This window comes from Pelobates fuscus, chromosome 6 (genome assembly GCF_036172605.1).
Source record: "Pelobates fuscus isolate aPelFus1 chromosome 6, aPelFus1.pri, whole genome shotgun sequence".
NCBI lineage: Eukaryota > Metazoa > Chordata > Amphibia > Anura > Pelobatidae > Pelobates > Pelobates fuscus.
The window spans coordinates 235,452,035-235,475,680 of record NC_086322.1 but is presented as its reverse complement, the minus strand read 5'-3'; the positions used below and the strand labels follow the sequence as shown (position 1 = coordinate 235,475,680).

General features: G+C 41.2%; 1 protein-coding gene across 1 annotated transcript in view; it reads left to right on the top strand.

Annotated features, from left to right (window-relative positions):
• Positions 1-23,646, top strand: part of RIMS4 (regulating synaptic membrane exocytosis 4) — a 312,102-nt gene that overhangs the window by 257,848 nt on the left and 30,608 nt on the right. Inside the window, exons 3-4 of the mRNA XM_063425847.1 lie at positions 12,452-12,586; positions 15,555-15,667. Coding sequence (XP_063281917.1) covers positions 12,452-12,586; positions 15,555-15,667 — 248 coding nt within the window. The remainder of the gene's footprint in view (positions 1-12,451; positions 12,587-15,554; positions 15,668-23,646) is intronic.

Sequence of the window (23,646 nt, the reverse complement as noted above, 5' to 3'; positions counted from 1 at the left end):
AATAATACACGTGTACACATACACAAGTACCGTTATTCAATGTTTTGTTTTGTACATTTATGCAGAATCAGTTCATGAACCTCTCAAACATCAATGCTAAAATCCAGTCATAATGTTTTGTTTCTCGTAAGAGCATGTGCCTGTTTTGTATGTGGCACAGTGGCACACATCTAAGTTAGCACTGTTGTTATTTCCTGCCATCATAGTCAAGTGGACATTTCTATTTCTATGGCAACAGTGTTCTCAGTATTTACTGCTGTCGTGTATGATGTGGGGGTTCTGTCTTCGAAGGTATTGTTAATTTAAATGCTACCATGCTGTTTTCCTACATGTTCCTGACTGTTACATATAGCTCAGAGGAGACGCTTTCTCTGAACAATACAAAATAATTAGTGAAACTCAAGTCAGGGCAGTGTTGCTCTCCGACAAACAGGAAAATTAGCTATATACAACACAGTAAAGAGACAGTTGCTCATTTTTTTCAGTGATTCCTGGCATATGGAGTTTACTTGTTTACCTGAATTTTGATAAACTATTTCAGCCCTTCTTTAACTTTTTTGAAAAAGGAAACGTTATTTCACTAGGAACCAAAATTAGCTTACAAGGATTGAGAAAGATCTTTAATAAAGTGCTAAAAGGCAAAAATCACATTCCATTGTCTTTCTAGTATTCCTATTCTCTACCTGCTGGCTTCCATTGTCTTTCTATTATTCCTATTCTCTACCTGGATTATTTTGCTTTCAAGATATGGGTGCAAAGATGTATTCTGTTACATAGGGTAAAGTATTGTACAATAAGCATTTAGTGAGTCATAGCCCTACTGTGTTGTCTCTTTGTAGTTTTATTGCTGAAGGCCTTGGTTTTATGAGAGCTCTGTGTACACAATTGTCACTTGGGGTTAGATTCATGTATTTATTGTGTAACAGCATGAAAGCGATGCCCTCTGAATCGCAGCCTATTGTGAAAATGTCTAGTCATCCATTCACTTACCTGGTATACAGTTGCTACATTGTGACCTATTCCAATAGTCTGAATTCTTCAGGATTTTAAAGGGGAGCTGTCACTTATTATTTTCTTTTAGTAATATGCTTATCTATCCCTGTGTTTCATAAATGTGTATTTATGAGCTGTAAAAAATCAAATTATATGTAGAAATCCATAATTTTCTGTGCAGCAAGTACCTCAATCGTAGCTCCCTGTCAATCATTATAATAACAATGTTTCTATTTGTATACCATTTGCAAAATTTGTCCTGGCTTTGAACTGAATTGTGAGGCCATTTCTTTAAAGGAACACTATAGTATTAGGAATACAAATATGTATTCCTATTGCTATAGAGCTCTAGTTATCTAAATGGTGACTAGGGCCCCTGTCGCGGGGAATAAATGGTTAATTAACCATTTATTTGCTCGCCTTAATCCAGCGCAAGGCTCCCTCGGTACTGGTGACCTCTTCTCCTCCACTGACGTCAGCTCTCGAGTGGAGCCGAATGCGTATTCGCGGCCAGAGGCGCATTGAGTAATGCTTTCCTATGGGGAACTTTTTTACTTTTTTTTCTGAAACTGCTTTGTTTTTATCTGCAGTGTTAAAACTAGGGGGGCTTGGCACCCATACCACTTCATTGAGCTGAAGTGGTCTGGGTGCCTATAGTGGTCCTGTAATATAAATTTAAAAGATAACGGACCATTACATAAAAAAGGATTAGCACAAGTTACAGGTGATTTGTTATGCTTTATTCAATGGTGTGAGCCACAATTCCGCTAATGATTTTCCAGGGGCTCAATTTTGGATTCATGTTTAGGTACAGTAAGTTTTAAATATCTTAAAGGTGTTTCAACAAAAACAGAGGGAAAAAAGCAGACAGAACAGACAAAAACTTAGAGAAACTAAATAGCTTGCCCTTTGGTAAATCCCCACTCAGGTCTCAAAATAGTTTTTGCTCACTTGTGCCATTACAAAGAGCCCAGAGGCAAAATGCCAAACCTAGGCGATCATTTCGGACTTCTTTGGGCCTCGTCAGCAAGCTGTAGGTGATATTCTCTGTTTTGTTGCAATACTTTAGAGCCCATCCCCATTATCAAGATTTTCAAATTTACAGATTGTTTAATTAAAATCTAATTTATTATTATTGATTATTACATAAAACTTGAAATTCATAACTTCTCCGTGTGGAGCTTTCTGGTGGATTAATTTAAGGTGTCTTTAAGAATAGTTTTCTCTACGCTCAGTTATATATAAAAATAGCCACACACACATTGCTGAATCGGAAAAATCCCTCATGTCAGTAATGTTTTCGGTTAGGCTGTTCTAGCCTAAAATTTGAAATTCACTTGCATGCCTAACAAGTCACAATTTAGTGAATAACAATATAAGTGTGTAAGGACTGAAAATATGTTAAGTAGTATAATTATAAATATATAGCACAGTTGAATAGTATTTGTGAAGTTTCAGTTTAAATTTGTTGGTGGAGATATGGTTTCAACATAACTTTGGGATTATAAATATATCTCACAAAATCCCACTGACTTACAGGGAAGCTAAATTTCTGCAATCTGCAATCAAGTGCATTATCATATGTTGTATGGAGAAAATATGAACATGTTTGTTAGGGGGTGTTCAAACAATTTATCATATATAGCAAGTATAACATAGAATTTTGTTTTGCTAAAGACAATGCTTTCATTCGACTTTGTTGTTTTGAAATTTTTGTTTACTCCAGAGGTGGAAGACATTAAGAAAAGTATTTTAGTTGTAGTCATGTATACATATGCAAATTTATGCAAAACTCATAATGGAATATCATAATCACGCTGTAGCTTTACAAGCAGGGCAGGTGCAAGAATTTTTGGCTACACAGGCAAAGATGCATCACTCCCTCCTAAAAAATAATTTATCTTCACCTGTGTGTGACTTTGATTCCCTTTTGAACCCCATTTTTTTATTCTTATCCCCTCTTTGGACTATCTTACCACCTTCAGTGTATCGTATTACCCACTTGTGTGTCCTACACCCCCTTGTGTGTCTCTTATCCCCCCTTGTGTGTCTCTTACTTCCCAAGGCACTCTGTGTGTCTCTTTCTCCACACAGTCCTTTGTGAGTGTTTCACTCACCCCCCCCCCCAGCTCCCTTGTCTGTCTCCCCACCCGCCTCTCTGTTTGTCTCTCCCTCCAGCACCTTTGTATGTCTCCTCCCCTCTGCCTTTTTGTTTGCCTCTAACCCCGAGGCACTTTTGTGTGTCTCTGTCTCCACTTCCCCCTAGCAACTCTGTTTGTTACATTCTCCCACAACCCCTCAGTGGGTCTTTCTCCCCTATCCCCACTGTGTGTCCCCTCTCTTCCATATGTATTTTTCTTCCCTCAGGCCCCTTTTTGTTTCTCACTTTCGCAGTCCCTTTTGTGTGTCTCTTTCTCCCTTTCAGTGGCCCTCAGTGTGTCTCCATTCCCCTAGCATCTTTTATGTGTCTTTCTTAACAGAGCCGCTTAAACAGCCCCTCTGTGTATTTCCTTTGCCACTTTCTACCCCGGCCCCTTTTGTGTATCTCTTTCTCACCTAAGCCCCTTTTGTGTGTCTCTTACTCCCAGCCAGTTGTGTATGTCTCTTTTTCCTCTTTCACCTGCCCTGTATAAATTAACCTTTTTGTTATAGTAGGTTCCTGTTTTAGCGGCTCTGTCATGCTATTTTTTTTGTTGCTTTTTATCTTTCAGTTTTCTTTTCTTAATGACTTTTAAATCTTAATGACCATACTCCCCTCTTTGCCACTTGCCTTTATATTTTTTATCTTCTTTTCCTTGTGTCGGTTCTCAATACCTAAGCACCTCCATTTTTATCTTCTCTGTCTATGTAGTTTACAGTTTTCTGTTCATTGGGATTCTTTTGACTGGGTAAATTAGCTCAGCAACTTAAATGGAACTTTGCTTAAACTCTGCCCACTGCCAAAATTTCCAAAGATCATGCTCCCCATAAACATTGGAGCCCCTTAGTTTTTTTATGATAACTATGAATTTAAATAAAATACATAAAAAGAGAGAGAAATGGAGGGATAAAAAGGGATTGATTTAAAAGCAAAACCTACAAAGTTATAGAGTCACTTTGCATTCCACTAGTCACAGAATCCAAGAGCTCCACATACAGGGGGAAGTGGTTGTTAAGTTGAAGACTCTACCAGTGTGCCTATTTCTTCCGAATATGCAATTCAAATCATCTGCTCTTATACATGCAAATAGTTGTAAATCTTCTGCCTCCAGTTAAAGTTCAATCAAACTTACTATAGGTATTAAAACAACTTTAGCTTAATGAAGCAGTCTTGGTGTATAGATCATGTTCCTGTAGTCTCACAGCTTAATTCTGTACCATTTAGAAGTTAAATCACTTTTGTTTCTGTTTATGAAAACATATAGCCACACCTCTCCAGGCTCTGACTCACACAGCCTGCATGGAAAAAATTTTTAATTTTCAATCAGATGTTAAAGGAACACTGTAGCGTTAGGAATCCAAAACTGCAGGTTATGGCTTGCCCCTCAGTGTTGAAAGTGTTTAAAAAATTAATTTTTAAACACTCACATCTTTACAGCACCGTGCTCCCTTGGCATGGATTCTTTCTCAGCCTCCATCGATGTCGGTAATGGGGGAAAACGTAATGCACTCTGTGAAACTGCAGGAAGCACCTCTAGTGACTGTCTGGGAGATAGTCACCAGAGGCAGTCTTAGTTCTTGCAGTTTTACTTTTTTACATTGTAGGGCTAAGGGAACACTGCACCCAGACCACTTCGATGAGATGAAGTAGTCAGGGTGCCTATAGTGTATCTTTAACTTGCTTTAGATGGTTTATGTCCTACTTTGTAAATTTCACTTTAATCACACACAAGAGGCCTGGCAGACTCTAAAAAGCCATTGACAAAGCAGGATTCTAGATTAGACTGTGCATTAAAGGAACCTAAATTATCTTGGTTGCTTTTTAGGAAGTGTTTTGAAAAGCTGTGCAAATCACATGCAGGGAGGTGTAGGTTGGGCTGTATAAACACAGTGATTTAACAGCTGAATGGCAGAGAATTGAGCAGTGAGACTGCAGGAGCATGGTCTATACATCAACACATTAAGCAAAAGTTGTTTTGGTGCCTATAATATCCCTTTGCTCCTGATACAGATTAATTCGCTTTTCAGTAATTTCCCAGTTCCAGACCATGAAGTATTTACTTCTGTCATCAAGCCCTGTTTTGATGGAAGATGTTTTAACTATTATTTTTAAGGCTTCCTTTGTTTCCAGTAGGTATAGGCGTCCCTTCTTTTTATCTGGTCACTGGCAGTATATATATATATATTTTTCAGCTTTTCTACAAACCTGCCAAATTTGGCAGGTCAGATGTTGGCAGAGAGAAGGAGTGGGTTCAAGCACATGAGCTTGCTGATATAGCAGTTGTGCTACTGTGTGACACAGTCTGTCTGTCCAGTGATCAGCGAGACTGATTGTAGATTGTGTGTCACAAAAGACAATTAAGCTGTTGTTTTTCTAGTGACTATAGTACCCATATGCTATTATAATAATTATTATTATTATTATCAATTATATAGTGCAAACTTATTCCGCAGCACTTTGCAATATTATATAGGGGGAAAAATATTACAGGAACAATAGGTTGATGAGGACCCTGCTCAAATCTGCTTACAATCTACGTATCCCTTATATTTAGCAAATGTGGCTTTGTAAGTTCTGAAAAATAACATTAAGTGCATATATCTACTCACCAGTCTTGGAATGAAGCACTTCCTGCAAATCATTATTATAAATGTTTCTCACTTAGTTATTGGAGAAAGAGAAACCATAACAATGTTTCATTCAAATGTATTGCATTCCTTCTAAGTAAGGGTAACAAACTGGTGGCTTCCATAGAACAACTACTCTAATTGTTTGCTGGCATTCAAGGTCATGGGATTTTGTCTTCCACAGTAGAGCTACCTGTATCCTTAGCCATGGTTTATAGGGACCAACTTTTGCCCCATGGAAAAGCAGTTGCACATGCTGTAATTTTTTTGCCTCCTCTGTTTTGTTTAATTTATTGACCTGGATTAAATTAGAAGATCTCATTAGTGTGACTGTCACCACCATTAATGAAAGATTGCTATCTCATTTGTGTATGTGTCTACTCTAAGTCACAGAAAAAATATATTATATCTCTCCAATTAGGTTATGTATATTCACACACTATATATTACGGAAGCCCAGATGCTCTGATGTATGGCAGGTTCTCATTCTGAGGGGCATCTAGGGAATAAGGCCAAACCATAATGTTGTTTCACAATTTGCCATCTGTAAAGGGACATTATCTACATGTAAATTAGATATGCAAATTATGACTGAAATCTGTAAATCAAAATGTAATTGCAAAATTCACCACATGCTTTTTTTTTTTAAATCCAGGACCAGTTTAAGGATCATCTTCCACAGGCACTTGCAGGCCGTGACTTCAAAAAGATGGAAAATTGTTTCCCTTTTGAAGAGAAATAAGACATAAATAGGAATAAGGCTCCTGCTTTCTTGCATTACTCCTCAGAGAAGTGAGATGGAGGTACAAGATATTTAGAGAATTTCGGCCACTATCAATTCGCCTGCAGGTCCTATCCACAGCCTACTTACATGAAACAGTGATATAAGTCTATGCTTTATAAAAAAAACGGTGTGACCATAGTGAATCCTTATATACTGTCACTAATTCAGATAACACTGACATATTATCACTATTGTTGTCACTAGTACATATGTAGCACAAACATTTTGCAATGCTGTACAGTTTTATTATAGGAATTAAAGGGATTCTCCAGTTCCAGGAAAACAAACCTGTTTCCCTGGCACTGTAGAATCCTGGAGTGCCCCTCTCCCTCCTGCCCCCATCCCATGTCGCTAAAGGGGTTAAAACCCCTTCAGCCACTTAACTGAATCCAGCGCCGATGTCCCTTCGCGCTGGGTCAGGCTCCGCCCATGCTCCTCCCCACCAACGTCGGCCGGCAGGGGAGACCTAACGATCCTGCACGGTAATGGCCGCGAGCGTGCATTAGACCTCCCCATAGGAAAGCATTATTCAATACTTTCCTATGGGGATTCTGGGGACACCGGAGGTCCTCATGCAGAGCGTGAGGACGTCCAGCGTCGTTTAGACGGCCAAAAGTTTTCTAGGAACCCGGAAGACCCTCTAGTGGCTGACAAGCAGCCACTAGAGGAGGACTTAACCCTGCAAGGTAATTATTGCAGTTTATAAAAACTGCAATAATTACACTTGCAGGGTTAAGGTTGATGGGAGTTGGCACCCAGACCACTTCAATGGGTTGAAGTGGTCTGGGTGCCTACAGTGTCCCTTTAGCAAAGAACAAGTTGTAATAGTAATGGAAGTTAAGAGGTCCCTGCCCAAACAAGCTATACATTCCACAAGGTTCCTTTCACCATTTTTAGTTTTTATTTCATACCTACTGTATGTGGTAAAATGGTATTTCTACTTCTAAGAACAACATATTAAGGAATAACATGTAGTCTATAGTCTGTATGAATTTTAGAACATCCAATATTTCAGTAAATTATAAAGAGCAAATTCAAGGAAAAATGTATTTCTATACATTCTCATAATTAGATTTTTGTAAATAATTTTTTTTTAAATTAACAATAATCTACAATGCACAGTTCATCAAAATTAATTGGTGTATATATATATAAATTCTTTATTTTCCGTGCATTTAGTTTGTATCAAAACATACTTGTTTTGCCTCATTAGCTTAGGCAAATTGGTAAAAGGCATTGTCATTAACACAGTACAGAAATGATCAATGCGTTTTACATATGAATATTGATAGGAACGAAGAGTAGGCAACAAGCTTATTCATCCCCCTCTGCTCGTAGGCTTCTGGGGGATTCTGATTGCCTATCTGCTCTGCTTCCTTTTGGCAGCTGTTCTGCCTGTGGAGCCAGTCTCCTGGTCGTGGTCGGCTGCCATTTTGTGACCTGCAGTGCGAGGTAGCAGGGCCCCTATATCCTGAGTCCATGGGCGCAGCCTGTTGTGGCTTCTGTGATCGCCTCCCCATTGTGTCGTTGGGTTGTTGGTGTTGGTCGGCCGTCTGTCGGTACCAGTCTGCAAGGCCCAGGAGGGACACTGCGGGTAATTGTGATACCGGCGGGAGGGCAAGGTAGGCCCGAGATTTGCGGACTCGTTTTTTGCCCGATGATGTATGTAAAAAGGGCATCGGTGGGTAGCCCTGTGAGCCCTGGTGCTGTGGCTGTGGGTCTCACGGGTCGATGGTCCCCCGTACCTGTGATGCACGGTGGATTATCTGTTGGTGCTGTGGAGCCATGAAGAATGGCATCTATTCGGCTCCATGGTTAAGCTCCGCCCCCCATTAATTGGTATATAGCACAGTCACACACTGACAAGCAATGCAATGTATGGTACGTGAAGAAGATTCACCTATCAAACCTAAAGAAAAAAAAAGAGCCCTGAATCTAAACAGTGAGGAGACACTATAGAGTTAGAAAGCTATAGTGTTCCTTTAATAATGCATTGATAGTAAAATTAAAATAATCATTCTCTTTTGTTTTTACCTTGGCATAATGTAATATTTAAAAAAAAAAACAAAAAAAAAAATAGATAAATGTGCCCAGATCTGTGGAATTACAATAATAAAAGGACCTAATGACTGAAAAATTCTCACTCAGAAACGGCTTTCTGCGGCAAATAATTCTAAAGACAGAAGATGTTGTGTCTTATCATTTGCCAATAATATTGAACCAAGACTACTAATGGTTTGATTCCCAGTCTGAATTTGTGGTTATGCCGATGAGAAGACCAGGCTGATTAAGACACATTTTAAACACTTGACACTTGTACATTCATGAAGAAATGCTAAGTGTTTTACTAAGCAAGCTGCCAAGTGAGACTGCTACGTAATTAATAGTTGTCAATCAAGTGCAGCATATATAATTTTATTGCACTTCTTTCAAATACCACTTACGTAAATACGTTTTATTGATAATGCTGGTCTTGGGATAAATTGGAGTTAGATTGTGGTCAAATTCTATCTGAGGCCATCTAGTTATATTGTACAAAAGGCACAATTGATTTAAAGGGACAACAGGACTGCCTCATATTTCCCCGAACCTCTAGTTCAAGGGTAGGCAACATTTTAGTAGTACTGTGCCAAAGCAAAATCTTGAAGTCCCCTTGCATACCGGTTGTATTTTTATTAAATTGAGCTGTGTGTGTTGCCGTGTTCTGCTTGTGTTATTTATGGGTGCTACAGTTGCTTTGTAGAGTTATATTTGTGCTTATGTGGGCTGTTATATTATATATGTTTCTAAGTAGTTTGTGATATTGTGAATGATAACTATGAATGTGGGCTGTGTATGGGGCTGCTTGGGAATTGTCTGTCTGGATGATGTCACATTGCGTTTTAGTGGTGTGTATATATGTGGGGCTGCTTGGGTTATTGCATGTGAGACGCTAGTTGTGGGTGTGTATGTGGATTGTCAGTGGTGTTGTGTTTGTGAGGACTGAATGTGTGAGATCACTTCCTCTAAGTGCTGCGTAAACACCTGCAATCTCAGCTCGGTTTGCACTAGCAGATATCTGAGGTCCACTGGACTCCTTATAGGCCAGAGCCTATTTGTCCCTAGCAGCCTTGTGTGTCGTGCAAAGGCACCTTGAATGCCATGGATAAAAGCCATAGATGGGGGTTGTATACCGAAAGCGTGACTTTGCCCTGATATATTCATCATGCACTCCTACGGGTTGGTATTTAGTAACAGACCTTAATTTTTAGATTAACTTCAAGTGAAATGTTGCAGCTCCCCATAAGGTAGATCAAAGGACAATGGTGAAAGGATATAACTGCCCGCATAAAGGTAATATACTTTCCAATATATTTTTAGAATGATGGTAACAATCTTTTTTAGAATGTTGTTGGCTTAGAGATTTATTTATTTTTTTACTGAACAATGGCATTTTATTCACTAGACCAGTAATTCATGAGAATTATACATTTTACTACAAGAAGATGAATGAAACATTTCAGACGAAAACAGGCAGTGACTATAAGGAAGTTGGAGTTTTCCAGATACAAAATTAGTCTTCAAAATTAATTTTCCTTAATAGGTTCCCTGGTATTTGGAGGGGTGATATGAAAAATATGGCGCTGAGGTTGTTTTTCCGTTTTTAATTGATTCAAATTAGATTTTATAATTCTTCCACATAGCTAATTGTTATGAATGATGTGTCCCATGCCTCCCAGTGTTGTTATAGCTGAGCTCAGTGGTTTTATCCCAATTAAGTAGAAAACCACATCAAAGTGTGAGCTTGATTTTTGTCTTTACCATCATAATGCTAGTCTATCTTAATTAAGCAACTTACACCTTATTCGTGATATGTTAGAACATCTTAAATGGAAATAACAGCTAAAAGTAGCTTACTCATTTACATATATTTCTCTCTCTAGTTCTCTCCTCTTCTATGTATTCATTAACGCTTGCACACATGAACCTTGCATTGGTGCTAAAGGTCATATGCTGAATAGAAATTAAGAATAAATAAAGAAAACAAATGCCATTGTTTTAGCAATTATCTTCTGCCTGAATTGCAATGGAGACTAAAACGTTGAGTTTGACACTGACAATTTACTTGTGTTTACAGTAAAACAGTTTTATTCTATATAGTCGATTTCATTCTGGTCCTGAAGACCACATTTTCCAATAGCTGTTGGCAAGTGAATATTTATCCCTGGTGAATTCATACCATGTGAGTGTGCCATGGAGCCTCTAGGCTTGTGGTGGCAAGTAACTGTTTTAGGCTCATGGTGTAGTGTAGGACTTAAAACTTCTGAGCCTTGCCTTAGTCACATCAATAATCAATTTAGAATACAAAAGGCCTGATCCAATTTGATAAATTAACTGTGTAACTTTCAGTTTTGTTTGTTAGAGAAAGCTACATTTCAGCCTGAATACAAATAGAGTTTAATATTGTATTATTAATACTATGAATGTTACCTATCACACAGGGGTATCTGTAAAGTTAGAGTAAAGGAGATGTGTTATGCTAAGTGAAGAGGTGAAATTCACTTACAAATTAAATTGTTTTGAAGATGGTATGCATGACATATACTTGGGTACACCTTAACATCATCCATTCTCCCAATGCTGTTTATACATGAGCTTACTTAATATGCATTGCAATTTAACCCAAAACACAGTTTAACCTAGAAACATGCTTTCTCCTTTGTTCATGCACTACTTTTTACGTTGCACAGACACTCATTTCTCTGCTCCTTTTAGCCTATCTGTACCAATGCAGAAATGTTGTAATTAGGTTCCCTCTCTATCCTCCACACATGGTATAGCAACCTTTGTCGGTCAGACTTCATGGCTGAATTCTAGCTGCCTGGGAGGAGAAGGTGTGAGGATGGACTTTGAGCAAATACACGCATTCTTGCAGGCTTAGGTACGCATTGCATATATAAGTGCAGTGGGACAGGGGTATATAAAAAGTGCTAAAGGTTTCCAACATTAAGTGTGAGACACATCATTGTTTCGAACAACGTTTTATTCATAAACACGTTTAAATATGCAAAGGCATTTTTTTTTTTTTTAATGGCAAAGGCATTATGTCTAGGCCTTATTTGTGCCTGCATTTCAAAATGCAGTTGCAATTAGCACAAATTCTAAATTTAGTGAAAGACCATGTACAATGGAAAAAAAAAACATTCTCAGTATTTAGACTGAGTTATATCCTTGAATTATTTTGAATAATAGATTAAGTCACTGTTTAGATTACTGTATTTCTCATTTACGACCTTTACTCATTTCTGTATTAGAAATACAGCCATTATTTTTCGTGCTGCTTGTGGGTTTCTGTTAATTGCCTAGTATACTGTGACATATCCGGAACATTTTCTGGGTAATTCACACGAAATGTATTCTCTGTCCTTAATCACCTTTTCTCCCTCACCGGTCTCGTCACGCTAGCCCTGCCTCCATGGCTAAGATAATTGATCTTGATGATCTCAGCCCTTCCAACAATTTCCGATAGGAAAGCATTGGTCGGCTATTGCGCATGTGCAGCAAATCGCAGCCCTGCGCCAATCAGCATATTCTCATATAAATGCATGCAATCAATGCATTGATCTTTAAAGGGATTCAATTAAAAATAGAGAGAATTACATTTCTAATTAATTCTTCAACAAATGTATCAATACGCTGGTACATTACCCAAGGTGAGATGTCAGATAATTGATAAGATTGTCTTACTTCAGTTTTGTAGTAATATTTTAGTACTCTGATATGCATTTACTTAAAGCAATGTGAGCCATGTATATTTTTTGTTGATATTCGGAAGATGAGGAATGTGCGCCACTAGCAAAACTGCAGCTCATGCCGCAAAAATAGCCTCTTCTCCACCATGATTCATTTTCATTATTATACCCACAGCCAGTCAGAGAATGCCTGCTTCTCTGCACCAATCACAGCCAGAGATACAGACATAGAAGAAGGTATACACAACAAGCTACTGTACATTGGAGGCAAAGCCAGCTTCGAATCAACAGACAAGAGAAGCTGCCTCAGGCAAGTGTGCAGTCTGCTTCAAACCTTGGAATGATATGTAATAGCAGTCAGTGTATTATTATTATTAATATTACTTTTGGCATTTATATAGCGCCAACATATACGGCAGCGCTTTACAATATTCTAAAGGAGGAAATTTCACAGCAAATGAGACAATTAAAAAATGTTACAGGAACAATAGGTTGATAAGGACCCTGCTCAAATGAGCTTACACCATCAGTAATTCTAATATAATCTCTGGGGTTTGGAGTGCACGGCCAGTGTCCTTATGATTCTATATCAAACTGCCCAGAATGTATATTGATATATTGTATACACTGATCTGATGTTGCTGAAGGATAATAATAAATATTGATACATAATGGTGCAAAATGTAATCTGGAAACTTGTTGCCACAGATAGGTTTTGAGAAGGTAACATAATTTATAAGCGCCTCTACAACCCCAAGATGGCATAATTTCCCCCTAATAGGTTAACTTTTATGTAGCTTTTATTAGGCTAGACCTAATAAGGGCTTATGGTTAGGGCTAGGTTTAGGATTTCATTTTAATGTTAGAACTAAGGGTAGTTTGTTAGGTTAGTATAAGGTTTAAAGGGTCAGTTGGTGCAGTACTGGTCATACACATGCTGCCTGAGATTAATGGGCAGTGCAGTCACAGACAGCAGGCTTCAACTGCTTCACCGTAGACTGGTTCTGCCAAAGATTAGAATGCATGAACTGCATGGAGGTAAACTATACATTATTCATCATTCATTATAGGGATTAATTGCATTATTGACATCAGTGTCCATGCACTACAGCAGGGGTGCCCAATACATTGATCGCAAAGGTGATGCTGGTAGTTCGCTGCCTGCTTTTTAATTAGACATGGTGCAAGTGCTGCGACTCAAGGCCGGGAAGCACTATTTTATCCTGTGCAGGAGTGGGAAGGTGCACAACACCACACCGACATTGACGTGCTCCATTTTCCGTCAGTCATTCCTCATAGCGGAATAATCCGCTCTGGGTGCGGGCAGCACTACGGCGGTAGAGAATTGAGGCCGAAATGACAGGGGCTTTGTAGAAGGGGTGACAATGGTTTTGTAGAGTAGTGACAGGGGTTTTGTCAAGGTCGTGACAGGGGTTTAACGAAGGTGGGACAGGGGTTTTGTTCCATGAGGTTGCAGGGGTTTTGTAGAGGGGTGACAGGGGTTTTGTATTGTCAGAGCAGGGGTTTTAAATTTTTTATTTTATTAAATTAATTCAATACGAAGATACATGCAGCAGTCACAATAAAGAATTTAATGTATTTCATTTGTAAAAAAAAAATGTGTTTTTTTTAGTAGGTAGATCTCGTTTAGCTGTTCATTAAAAAAGTAGATCATGATGCTAAAAAGTATGGTCACCCCTGCTCTACAGGATTTTAAACCATAATAAGCCCTTTCTAAATTCAGCTCACCCACTCAGAAACATGTTTAAACCCAAATTGTATTTAAAAAAAATGCTTTAACATGATTTTATTTGATAAAAATGTTGACTTCCAGCACAGCTATCAGAGATTACCATGCATTTCAGTGAATAGGGTTAAAAAAATCTGCCGTTCTTCTCAGATGCAAGCCAAAATATCACCGTAGGTATATTTACTAATCCTGGACTGTGAGCATTTCTAGCACAATTTCAACTAACAATGATTTAATCTGTTATCTGTACTTAATGTAAGATCTGAGATCTGATTATGGGGTTCTATAATATATTGTTATTATTAAGCAGTTTACAAACATTTGCTTATCCTATATATTTTCTATACTAATATACAAAGTCTATCCGGAAAGTATCCAGCCATAGTTAATATAACGAAAACGATTTGCGCGACATTGATGTTACCTGGCAGCCAAGGAGAGTGGACTGGAATGTGCCTGCTTGAACAATGACAACTTCACTGTACTGGTCAGTGGGTGCGCTAGATCCCGTTGAGTGAGCATGTGTACTGTGTGGCCGTCGTATTCACAATGACTAAGCGAGTAGAGTAACAAATCTGCATCAAATTCTATCTTAAGCTTGATCATTCCTCCACAGAAGCTATTCGGATGATTGAGAAGTCTTTCAGGGACCATGCAATGAGTGCAGCGCAAATAAAATCACACAGTTGACTCAGCCCCCAACAGTGCAGATTTGGCACCCTGCCACTTTTGACTTTTCCTAAAACTTAAATCACCTTTGAAAGGGAAGAGATTTTAGACTGTCGATGAGATTCAGGTAAAAGACGACAAGTCAGCTGATGGCAATTTCAACAAAGGATTTTGCAGAGTGTTTTGAACAGTGGAAGAGATGCTGGGAGAACTCTGTGAGGTCCTAAGGTGCCTACTTTAAAAGGAACTGAGGCATTATTGTCCTATGTACAATGTTTCTTGTATCTTAAATGTCTCTATTTTTCATATTACATGGCTGGATACTTTCCAGACAGATCTCGTACAGCAAACCGTGCAGTAAAATAAAATCTATGCAGGTCAGAGCCTTTAAAATCCTTATGTGCTTCAGACAATTTGCATTTAGCTCCTTGTACCGCTGTATTGTGGAACACATCAAATATTCCCCAAGGACGTCAAGTACTTGCGTATTTAGCTTATTTACTTATCTAGCTGGCTGGCTTAAAAATTGTGTGTTCCCTTTGCGCCTCACATCACATATTTAGCATCACAATGTTGGGAGGAATGGAAACAAACTGTGTGTTAGGTAAAAAAAAATGAATGATACATTCAAACCATGTTGATATTGTTATAACAATATTAAAACCATAGACTAAGTACAAATTGAAGCAATTAAATCAATGTACGGTATATCCCTCACATACAATAATGACCACTTGAGTTTGAAAATACATCAATATAAGTTCTTATTAGCTACGCAGGAACTGTGGTCAAATGTTAATTTAATTACTGTAAAATGTTGATTTGTTGCAAATAACCATATTTATTTTGTCATTTCTAGCCTAAACTACAGTGGAATGTGTCTCGCATCTGATGGCCAGTTTGGTAACTTCTTGTCTGGGATGGGTCCAGCTCAATTTGTTGGTCGCCAGACGTTAGCAACAACATCGATGGGTAAGTAACTTTATTATTCCAGATTTCAGACCATAAGGAATATAGAACCAGAAACAGTTGTGATGGACGTTACGTATCATACTGGTAACTATGTTTTGGCAAGGCCGTGTCCAGTAATCTAATACTGTAACAGTACAGTACAGTACTTATGAAAACTAAAATGGAAGGCTTACTTAAAAATACAATAAGGACTTACCATAGAGAAGGGCTGCAAACAGGCTTTGTCCTGAAAATGGGAGAACATCTCACCAGATCACATTGGACTTTTACATATGATGCATTTGGTGTCAACACCGTTTAAGCATCACATTTATTTTGCTTAAAGATATGGTAGCACTTTTTAAAAAATATCTTTATTAAGGATACAACACATTCAGATTAAAAATTTGCATTAGTATAAGTGAGCAAAACAGATGGCTGCTAATAATGTTAAGAGCCTAAGAACCAAAGTATTAAACATAACAAAGTATAGACTTCCTGGTTTTTAGACAGCATTAATGACATTAAATCAACACTCCCAACACAATAGCCACTACAGAGTGTTGTTGTGCTTAGGGTGACAAGAGTGCCCTGTAAGGAGACAACAGTTTAAGAACTATTTGTCTTCTTACCTGGGGTCCACAAGGACAATGATCTCAGCCTTTCCTCTTCCGCCTAAGAGACAGAAGCTCTGCCTAGGAACTTCCATTATTTCTCCTGAGTTAATACCTACCATGCACCACTTGGCTTAGTGTGACTAGCTCAGGCAGAGAGCTTCTAGGCTGCTGGGAGCTTGCAGTGGACCCCTGTTAAGAAGTTATACTATAAGCAAACGGTCTGACCAGTTACATTATGGGGGAGGGAGAGCGCCAGATGACTCCTCCCAACAATAACTGTAAAGGACTGCTGTTTAAACAGTACATACATGAAGAGTATTCAAGAAGATTGCTAGATTTATACATAAACAGAAAGTCTCTAAACTAATGGACAACATGGGAGGCATGCATATTTGTTATCTGTGGCACGGTAAAAGCAGGGCCGGACTAGGGGTACAAAGCAACCCTGGAAAAAAAAAATCTTTGCCAGACCCATAAGTCATTGCGCCATATATTGTCGCATGTAATATGTAAGGCTATGTCTTGCCACCCCAGATGATTGAGTAATATATATATATATATATATATATATATATATATATCAAATATATATTGCTTTTTCTAATATAAAATATAGCTCCTTTCAGAGTAAAATGTTTAATTATACAGTAAGCATACTCTCATGCAGACACAGACAATCTCACTGACACACACAAGCGCATTGATACACAGCCTCATAGACAAACAATCTCACTGATATACATAAGTTCATTGACATAAAAACACAAGCCCACTCACTAGCAGGTGCACACACACACACACACACACAGCTTAATGTAGTGGTTCTGGTGTCTATAGCCTGTCCCTGCAGATTTTTCAATGTAAACACTGACTTTTCAGAAAAAGGCAGTGTTTACATTGCATCCTAGTGACAGACACTCAGACGGTCACTAGAGGTGCTTCCTGTGTCAGTGCGGATTGGCTTGATGATCTCAGCCATAGAGGCAGGGCCAGTCGAGGGGAGACCAGCACAACGTGGGGTAAAAAAGTGAGTAAAAACACTTTTTTAAAAAACACACAGACATACCTTGACAGACACACACACACCATGACAGACACAAACACACACACACACCATGACAGACAGACACACACAGCATGACACAGTCAGACACATACCATGACAGACACACACACACACACACCTTGACACACACACCATGACACAGACAGACCGTGACACAGACACACAAACACTGTGACACAGACAGACACACACACACACACACCATGACATAGACACACACACATACACTCACACTGACAAACATAATTGCTACCTGTGTGCAGACAGCTGTCTGTGCTGGCGGCCGCAGGGGGAGCTCTGATGGTGGCCGCAGGGGAGCTGGCTCTACTGGCGGCCGCTGGTAGAGCTGACTCTTCTGGCGGATGCTGGGGGAGCTGTGCTGTCACTGCTCTGCTCCCCAGCGTGCAGCTTAATGAGACTGGGGCCAGAATATGACATCATATTCCGGCCCCGGTCTTATTAAGTAGCGCGTGAGGGTGGGGGAGCAGAGCCAGAACAGCCAGCTCCCCCAGCGGCCGCAGGTCAGCGAGCTGTCTGCCCAGCCCCAGGTGCCGACGGCCCACCTGGAAATTTCCCGGTATCCCGGTAGGCCAGTCCAACCATGGGTAAAAGTGTCCTTTGCCATAGTAATAAAGCACTTGATCAAATAATAAAATGAGAAGAAAATTGTCAATGTGTGAGATACTCCATGCTATGCCAAACTAGATGTATCCAATACCTCCACACAAGTTCTGCACGTGAGTTTAGAGAAGAAGTTAAGTTAACATCTGCTGAGAGCCCAAGTTATCACTTCTTCAGTCACTTATTTGATATTGTTTCATCAGCTCTTTCTCTGCTTCTCTACTGATCAAGGTTTAGTTTAGCTAGCTAGTATTTATTCTCACATATATCTCAGCACATTAAACAATAAATGTATTTGGAATGCCAACATAGACCTCAATTTATTATATATTTAAATAAGCATTTTAAGTGATTAATATTTTTGGATACACTTTTAAAATGATTTAGTATTACAAATAATTTTTGTTAATATTTTGAAATTGTTTAGATTTTTTGATATGCAGATTTTTTGTTGTTGTCAATAAACTCCAAAATATGACAGATGTGGTTAGAGAATATGTCTCAGATTAGCATGACATTATGAGACTAAGTTAAACCATACTAAGCATGTGTATACTTGTAATGTAAAAACAAACAAACTACCAAGCCTGGAAGAGGCCATTGAAACATAGATACAGCATTATAGTAGCTGCCTAAAATAAACATTAATAACTGGTAAATTAAAAAACATAATGAGACAAATATAGAGGAGGCCTGTAGGCAGAGAAATATTGCAGCCTTAAACCAGTGTTCTGTCCCTGCCTTGGGATGAAGGATACCACATTTTGGGGGGTCCCAGGAACAGGATGGCAGAGGATGGAGAAGTGAACATAGCAAGAAACATTGTCGCTTCTGCCACAGAAGTAAACATGTGGAATGTCTTGCTCTTGTAAACAGTCAGCGCTCTTGGAGCTGGCCAACAATAAGGCAGTCAGGTGTTACTGAGTTGTAGAGTAGGCAGGTTCATGGATTTCATCCATTTCAAAGTGGACCAAATTAGATAATAAAAAAAGGAGAGTTGATGGGGCTCGAAAGTAAATGGTGTTTAACCCTGAAGGGCAAACATCAAACGTCTCTTGTCAGTCAAGGACTGATAGCAGAAAATTACATAAGTAGAGGCAGATGCAGGTGCCATGGATGATTTATTTATACAATACGAACCATCTAAGGTCCAAGATTTTGGCCTGCTTGGGCGATAAAATGCAAGCGACCAGTATCCTTAAAAATTCTCACCACAGTGTCTGATATGCAACAAAGGGCCAACTCCTGTTGCTGTGTATGAAGGTGGGATTGTGATTCCTGAAGCTTAGTCATCTCTTGTTGCAGCATTTGTGCATCATCTTCAGCTGTTTGGACTCTGGCCTTTGTAGCTTGTACCTCTGTTGTAATCAGAGCAAAGACCACAGCAAATAGTGACGTTATAACAGAGAGCAGGTTTTGGATGTCTCCTTTGGCTGCAGGTGTGTCCCTTTCAAGGTGTTCCCTTGCCAGAGTGGTAGGTAGTTTAGACAGTGTGTCTACTGAACCTTCCTCAGAAGAAGAGAGATGTGATACCACTGCCAGGGGCGGACTGACCGGTCGGGCACTTCGGACGTGGTCCGAGGGCCCGGCCGGGAGGGGGGCCCGCCATCGGGGCCCGGCCGCCCCTTTAAATGCTGCAGCCGCCTGAGCGCTCTCCTAAGAGCGCTCAGGCGGCTGCAGCTTGTCACCTCACCTCCCCTCCCCTGTAGCGTGGCCGAGCGGCTTTCCGGTCCGCTGTGCCCGGCCGGAGTGATAGGAAGGTGCACACTGTGCACCTTCCTGTCAGTCCGGCCGGGTACAGGAAACAGAAACTTCTGTTCCGCGCGGAACAGAAGTTTCTGTTTCCTGTACCCGGCCGGACTGACAGGAAGGTGCACAGTGTGCACCTTCCTATTACTCCGGCCGGGCACCGCGGACCGGAAAGCCGTTCGGCCACGCTACAGGGGAGGGGGTAAAAAGAGAGAGGGAGGGTGGGGGTTAAAAGAGAGAGGGAGGGGGGGTTAAAAGAGAGAGGGAGGGGGGGTTAAAGAGAGAGGGAGGGGGGTTAAAAGAGAGAGGGAGGGGGTAAAAGAGAGAGGGAGGGGGGGTAAAAGAGAGAGGGAGGGGGGGTTAAAAGAGAGAGGGAGGGGGGGTTAAGAGAGAGGGGGGTTAAAAGAGAGAGGGAGGGGGGGTTAAAAGAGAAAGGGAGGGGGGGTTAAAAGAGAAAGGGAGGGGGGTTAAAAGAGAGAGGGAGGGGGGGTAAAAGAGAGAGGGGGGGTTAAAAGAGAGAGGGAGGGGGGGTTAAAAGAGAGAGGGAGGGGGGTTAAAAGAGAGGGGGGGGGGTTAAAAGAGAGAGGGAGGGGGGGTTATAAGAGAGAGGGAGGGGGGTTAAAAGAGAGAGGGGGGGTTAAAAGAGAGAGGGAGGGGGGTAAAAGAGAGAGGGAGTGGGGGTTAAAAGAGAGAAGGAGGGGGGTTAAAAGAGAGAGGGAGGGGGGGTTAAAAGAGAGAGGGAGGGGGGGTTAAAAGAGAGAGGGAGGGGGGTTAAAAGAGAGAGGGGGTTAAAAGAGAGAGGGGGGTTAAAAGAGAGGGGGGTTTAAAAGAGAGAGGGGGGTTAAAAGAGAGAGGGGGTTAAAAGAAAGAGGGGGTAAAAAGAGAGAGGGAGGGGGGTAAAAAGAGAGAGGGAGGGGGTAAGAAGGGAGAGGGAGGGGGGTAAGAAGAGAGGGGGGTAAGAAGAGAGGGAGGGGGGTAAGAGGAGGGAGGGGGGTTAAGAAGAGAGGGAGGGGGTAAGAAGAGAGGGAGGGTAAAAAGAGGGGGAGGGGGTAAAAGAGGGTGAGGGGAGTAAGAAGAGGGGGAGGGGAGTAAGAAGAGGGGGGGGAGTAAGAAGGGAGGGGGGGAGTAAGAAGGTGGTAAGAAGAGGGGGAGGGGGGAGTAAGAGGAGGGCAATTGCCCCCTTCCCTGTCCGCAGGCACCGTGCGGGCAGCCGGCAGGGGAGGGAGGAAGAGAGGACCCGGGAGCTCAGCCTGCAGCTCCTCTGGGTCCTTCTTGCGCGAGCACAGATCGTTGCCGCGGTTACCACGGCAACGTTACGGCTCTTGCGAGAGTAAACTCTAGCCCTGGAGCTACGGGCTAGAGTTCACTCTCAACACTGTGACCACCAGGTATTCCTGGTGGTCGCAGTGGTGAGAGTGAACTCTAGCCCAATAAACACACTGCCCCCACACACCATACACATTCACACACTGCCCCCCATACACACACACTGCCCCCACACAGACCATACACATTTACACACATTGCCTCACACACACACATACACTGCCCACCCATACACACACAGCCCCCCATACTAACATTGCCACACACATACACAGCCCCCTCGTACACACATTGCCCCACACACCCTACACATTCACACACTACACCCCCTCACACACACTGCACCCCTTACACATTGCACCACTGCTCCTATACCCTACTACAGCCTCATATCCCAGCAGACCCCAGGTAAGTTGTTAAACTGTTCTTAAACGGTTTGACTACTTACTCTAGGAGGGGGGCCCGGCCCTCCTGGCACCATAACGACTACACAGAGCAGTAGTGGTTATTGTGCATGGATTATTTCTTTAAATAATCCACGAGTGCCCCAGTAGCCAGCAAGCCAGCCAGCCCACAGGCCGGCCAGCCGGCCAGCCAGCCCACAGGCTGGCCAATAGCCAGCCCACAGGCTGGCCAATAGCCAGCCAGCCAGCCAGCCCACAGGCCACCAGTTAGGCTTAAAGCTAGCAAGCCACAGCCTGCCAGCCAGCAAGCCACATCCAGCAAGCCACAGCCTGCCAGCCGCAGCCAGCAAGCCCACAGCCTGCCGGCAGTAGCCAGCAAGCCCACAGCCTGCCAGCAAGCCCACAGCCTACCAGCCGCAGCCAGTAAGCCCACAGCCTTCCAGCAAGCCCACAGACTGCCAGCCAGCAACAGTAATTAAGGTAAGAGGAGCCAACTTGGCCTAGGTATCTGCGAGCTATGTTGTGTTGCTATATTGTGAATAGGAACCAGAGTGTTGGAGAGACCCCCCTCCAGGCCCCATTAGACTCCATTGTAGTCTCTAATGGGACCTGGAGGAAATTCTTTCTAACACACTCTCTAAAGGACACTGAGATAGCCTCTGCTAGAATGCTCCCCCCCTCCATGGCCCATTAGCCCTCAATTGTAGTCTCTACTGGGGCATGGAGGCGACTGTTTCCAGCAGGGACACTGAGATGGCCTCTGTTAGAAAGACCCCCTTCCAAGCCTATTAGACTCCATTGTAGTCTCTAATAGGGCCTGGAGGGTATTCTTTCTAACACACTCTCTAAAGGACACTGATATAGCTTCTGCTAGAAAGACCCCCCTCCATGGCCCATTAGCCCTCAATTGTAGTCTCTACTGGGGCCTTGAAGGGATTATTGCACTTTTGTTCCTTGTGTCTAAAGATTGTGTAGGGTGTGGCTGGAGGCGGTGCATGGAGGCGGGACATGGGTGGCGCTTGCTGCGGAGTATGGGTGGGACCTGTAAGGGGGCCCTTGATTTATTTTGCCCGGGGGCCCTGAGGGTTCTCAGTCCGCCCCTGACCACTGCAGAGGGTAATATTGTAATATAGTCCAAATATCTTGGAAGTCCGCATGGGAACCTGCCGCAGATTTCTGTGAGCACCAAACAATGATTGGTGTGTAGGCAAGTTATCAAGCATCAGCTATGATGGGAGATAGTCCTCAAACTCCACAAGTGAGGCTTGTGCTGCACGTGACTTCAGGCCACCATAGGGCCCCTCTTCTTCTGGTGCCGCTAAATGGCTGTTTGGTACAAAAAGGCATCAATTGGCAGCTAAAACCTTCTGAAGACAGATTTCATATCAATATCAGTCAGTGACTATTTTTCTGCCAAAAACTCTTTCGCTGCTGTTCAAGATGGTGCCTGACTAGCGTGGCTGTCAAGCTCCGTTCCCGTTTTTTTTTATATGTATTATTATTTTTTATATATAATTTTTTTTTTTTCATTATTTCAGAAGTTTATTTCAAAATACTAAATACTTTCAAAAGCTTATAAAAATAGTAAATCTAGACCTCGGTCTCTTCTTGGTATTGTTTGGGATTTTTAGCCTTGTGGCCTCACCTTGTGACAGCTGTCCTAGAAGTAATCAAGATTTGTTGCTACTCTGCTTATTTGTATTGGTCTGAAAGTGATCAAACACTTCAACAGGCACCTGTGCATCACTTATGACATCGTCAAATAACACAACAGCCTATACATTTGTAGAAGAAGTCTTTGAGTCCTATAGTGTTTTTGTGTTTTTAACATAAGAATAAACTTTTAGATCCTTGTGTCACAGATGTACAGATCAGCTCACTTTTGGAAAAATATAATAAGTGAGATATGTTGAAATAAAGTTAAAAGTTAGAAACTGAAATAGTTTGATTAAAGACACTTACAAACACATTGTGGTGATGTAATTGGAGGTATAAATGTTGCTTCTGTATTCTGATCACGTAATGCAGACACTTAGTCTTCTTTGATACACCACACAAGCCATTGTGTTCATTGCATAAATAAAATGTTATCTGCTTAAAAAAAATATAGATATAACATTGGCAACCCCAGTTAACTAGTTTTAGACAAAAGCATGTAGGCATGATATATTCATGTTCTTGTTTTACAAACTTTAACCCCTTAAGACCGCAGGACGT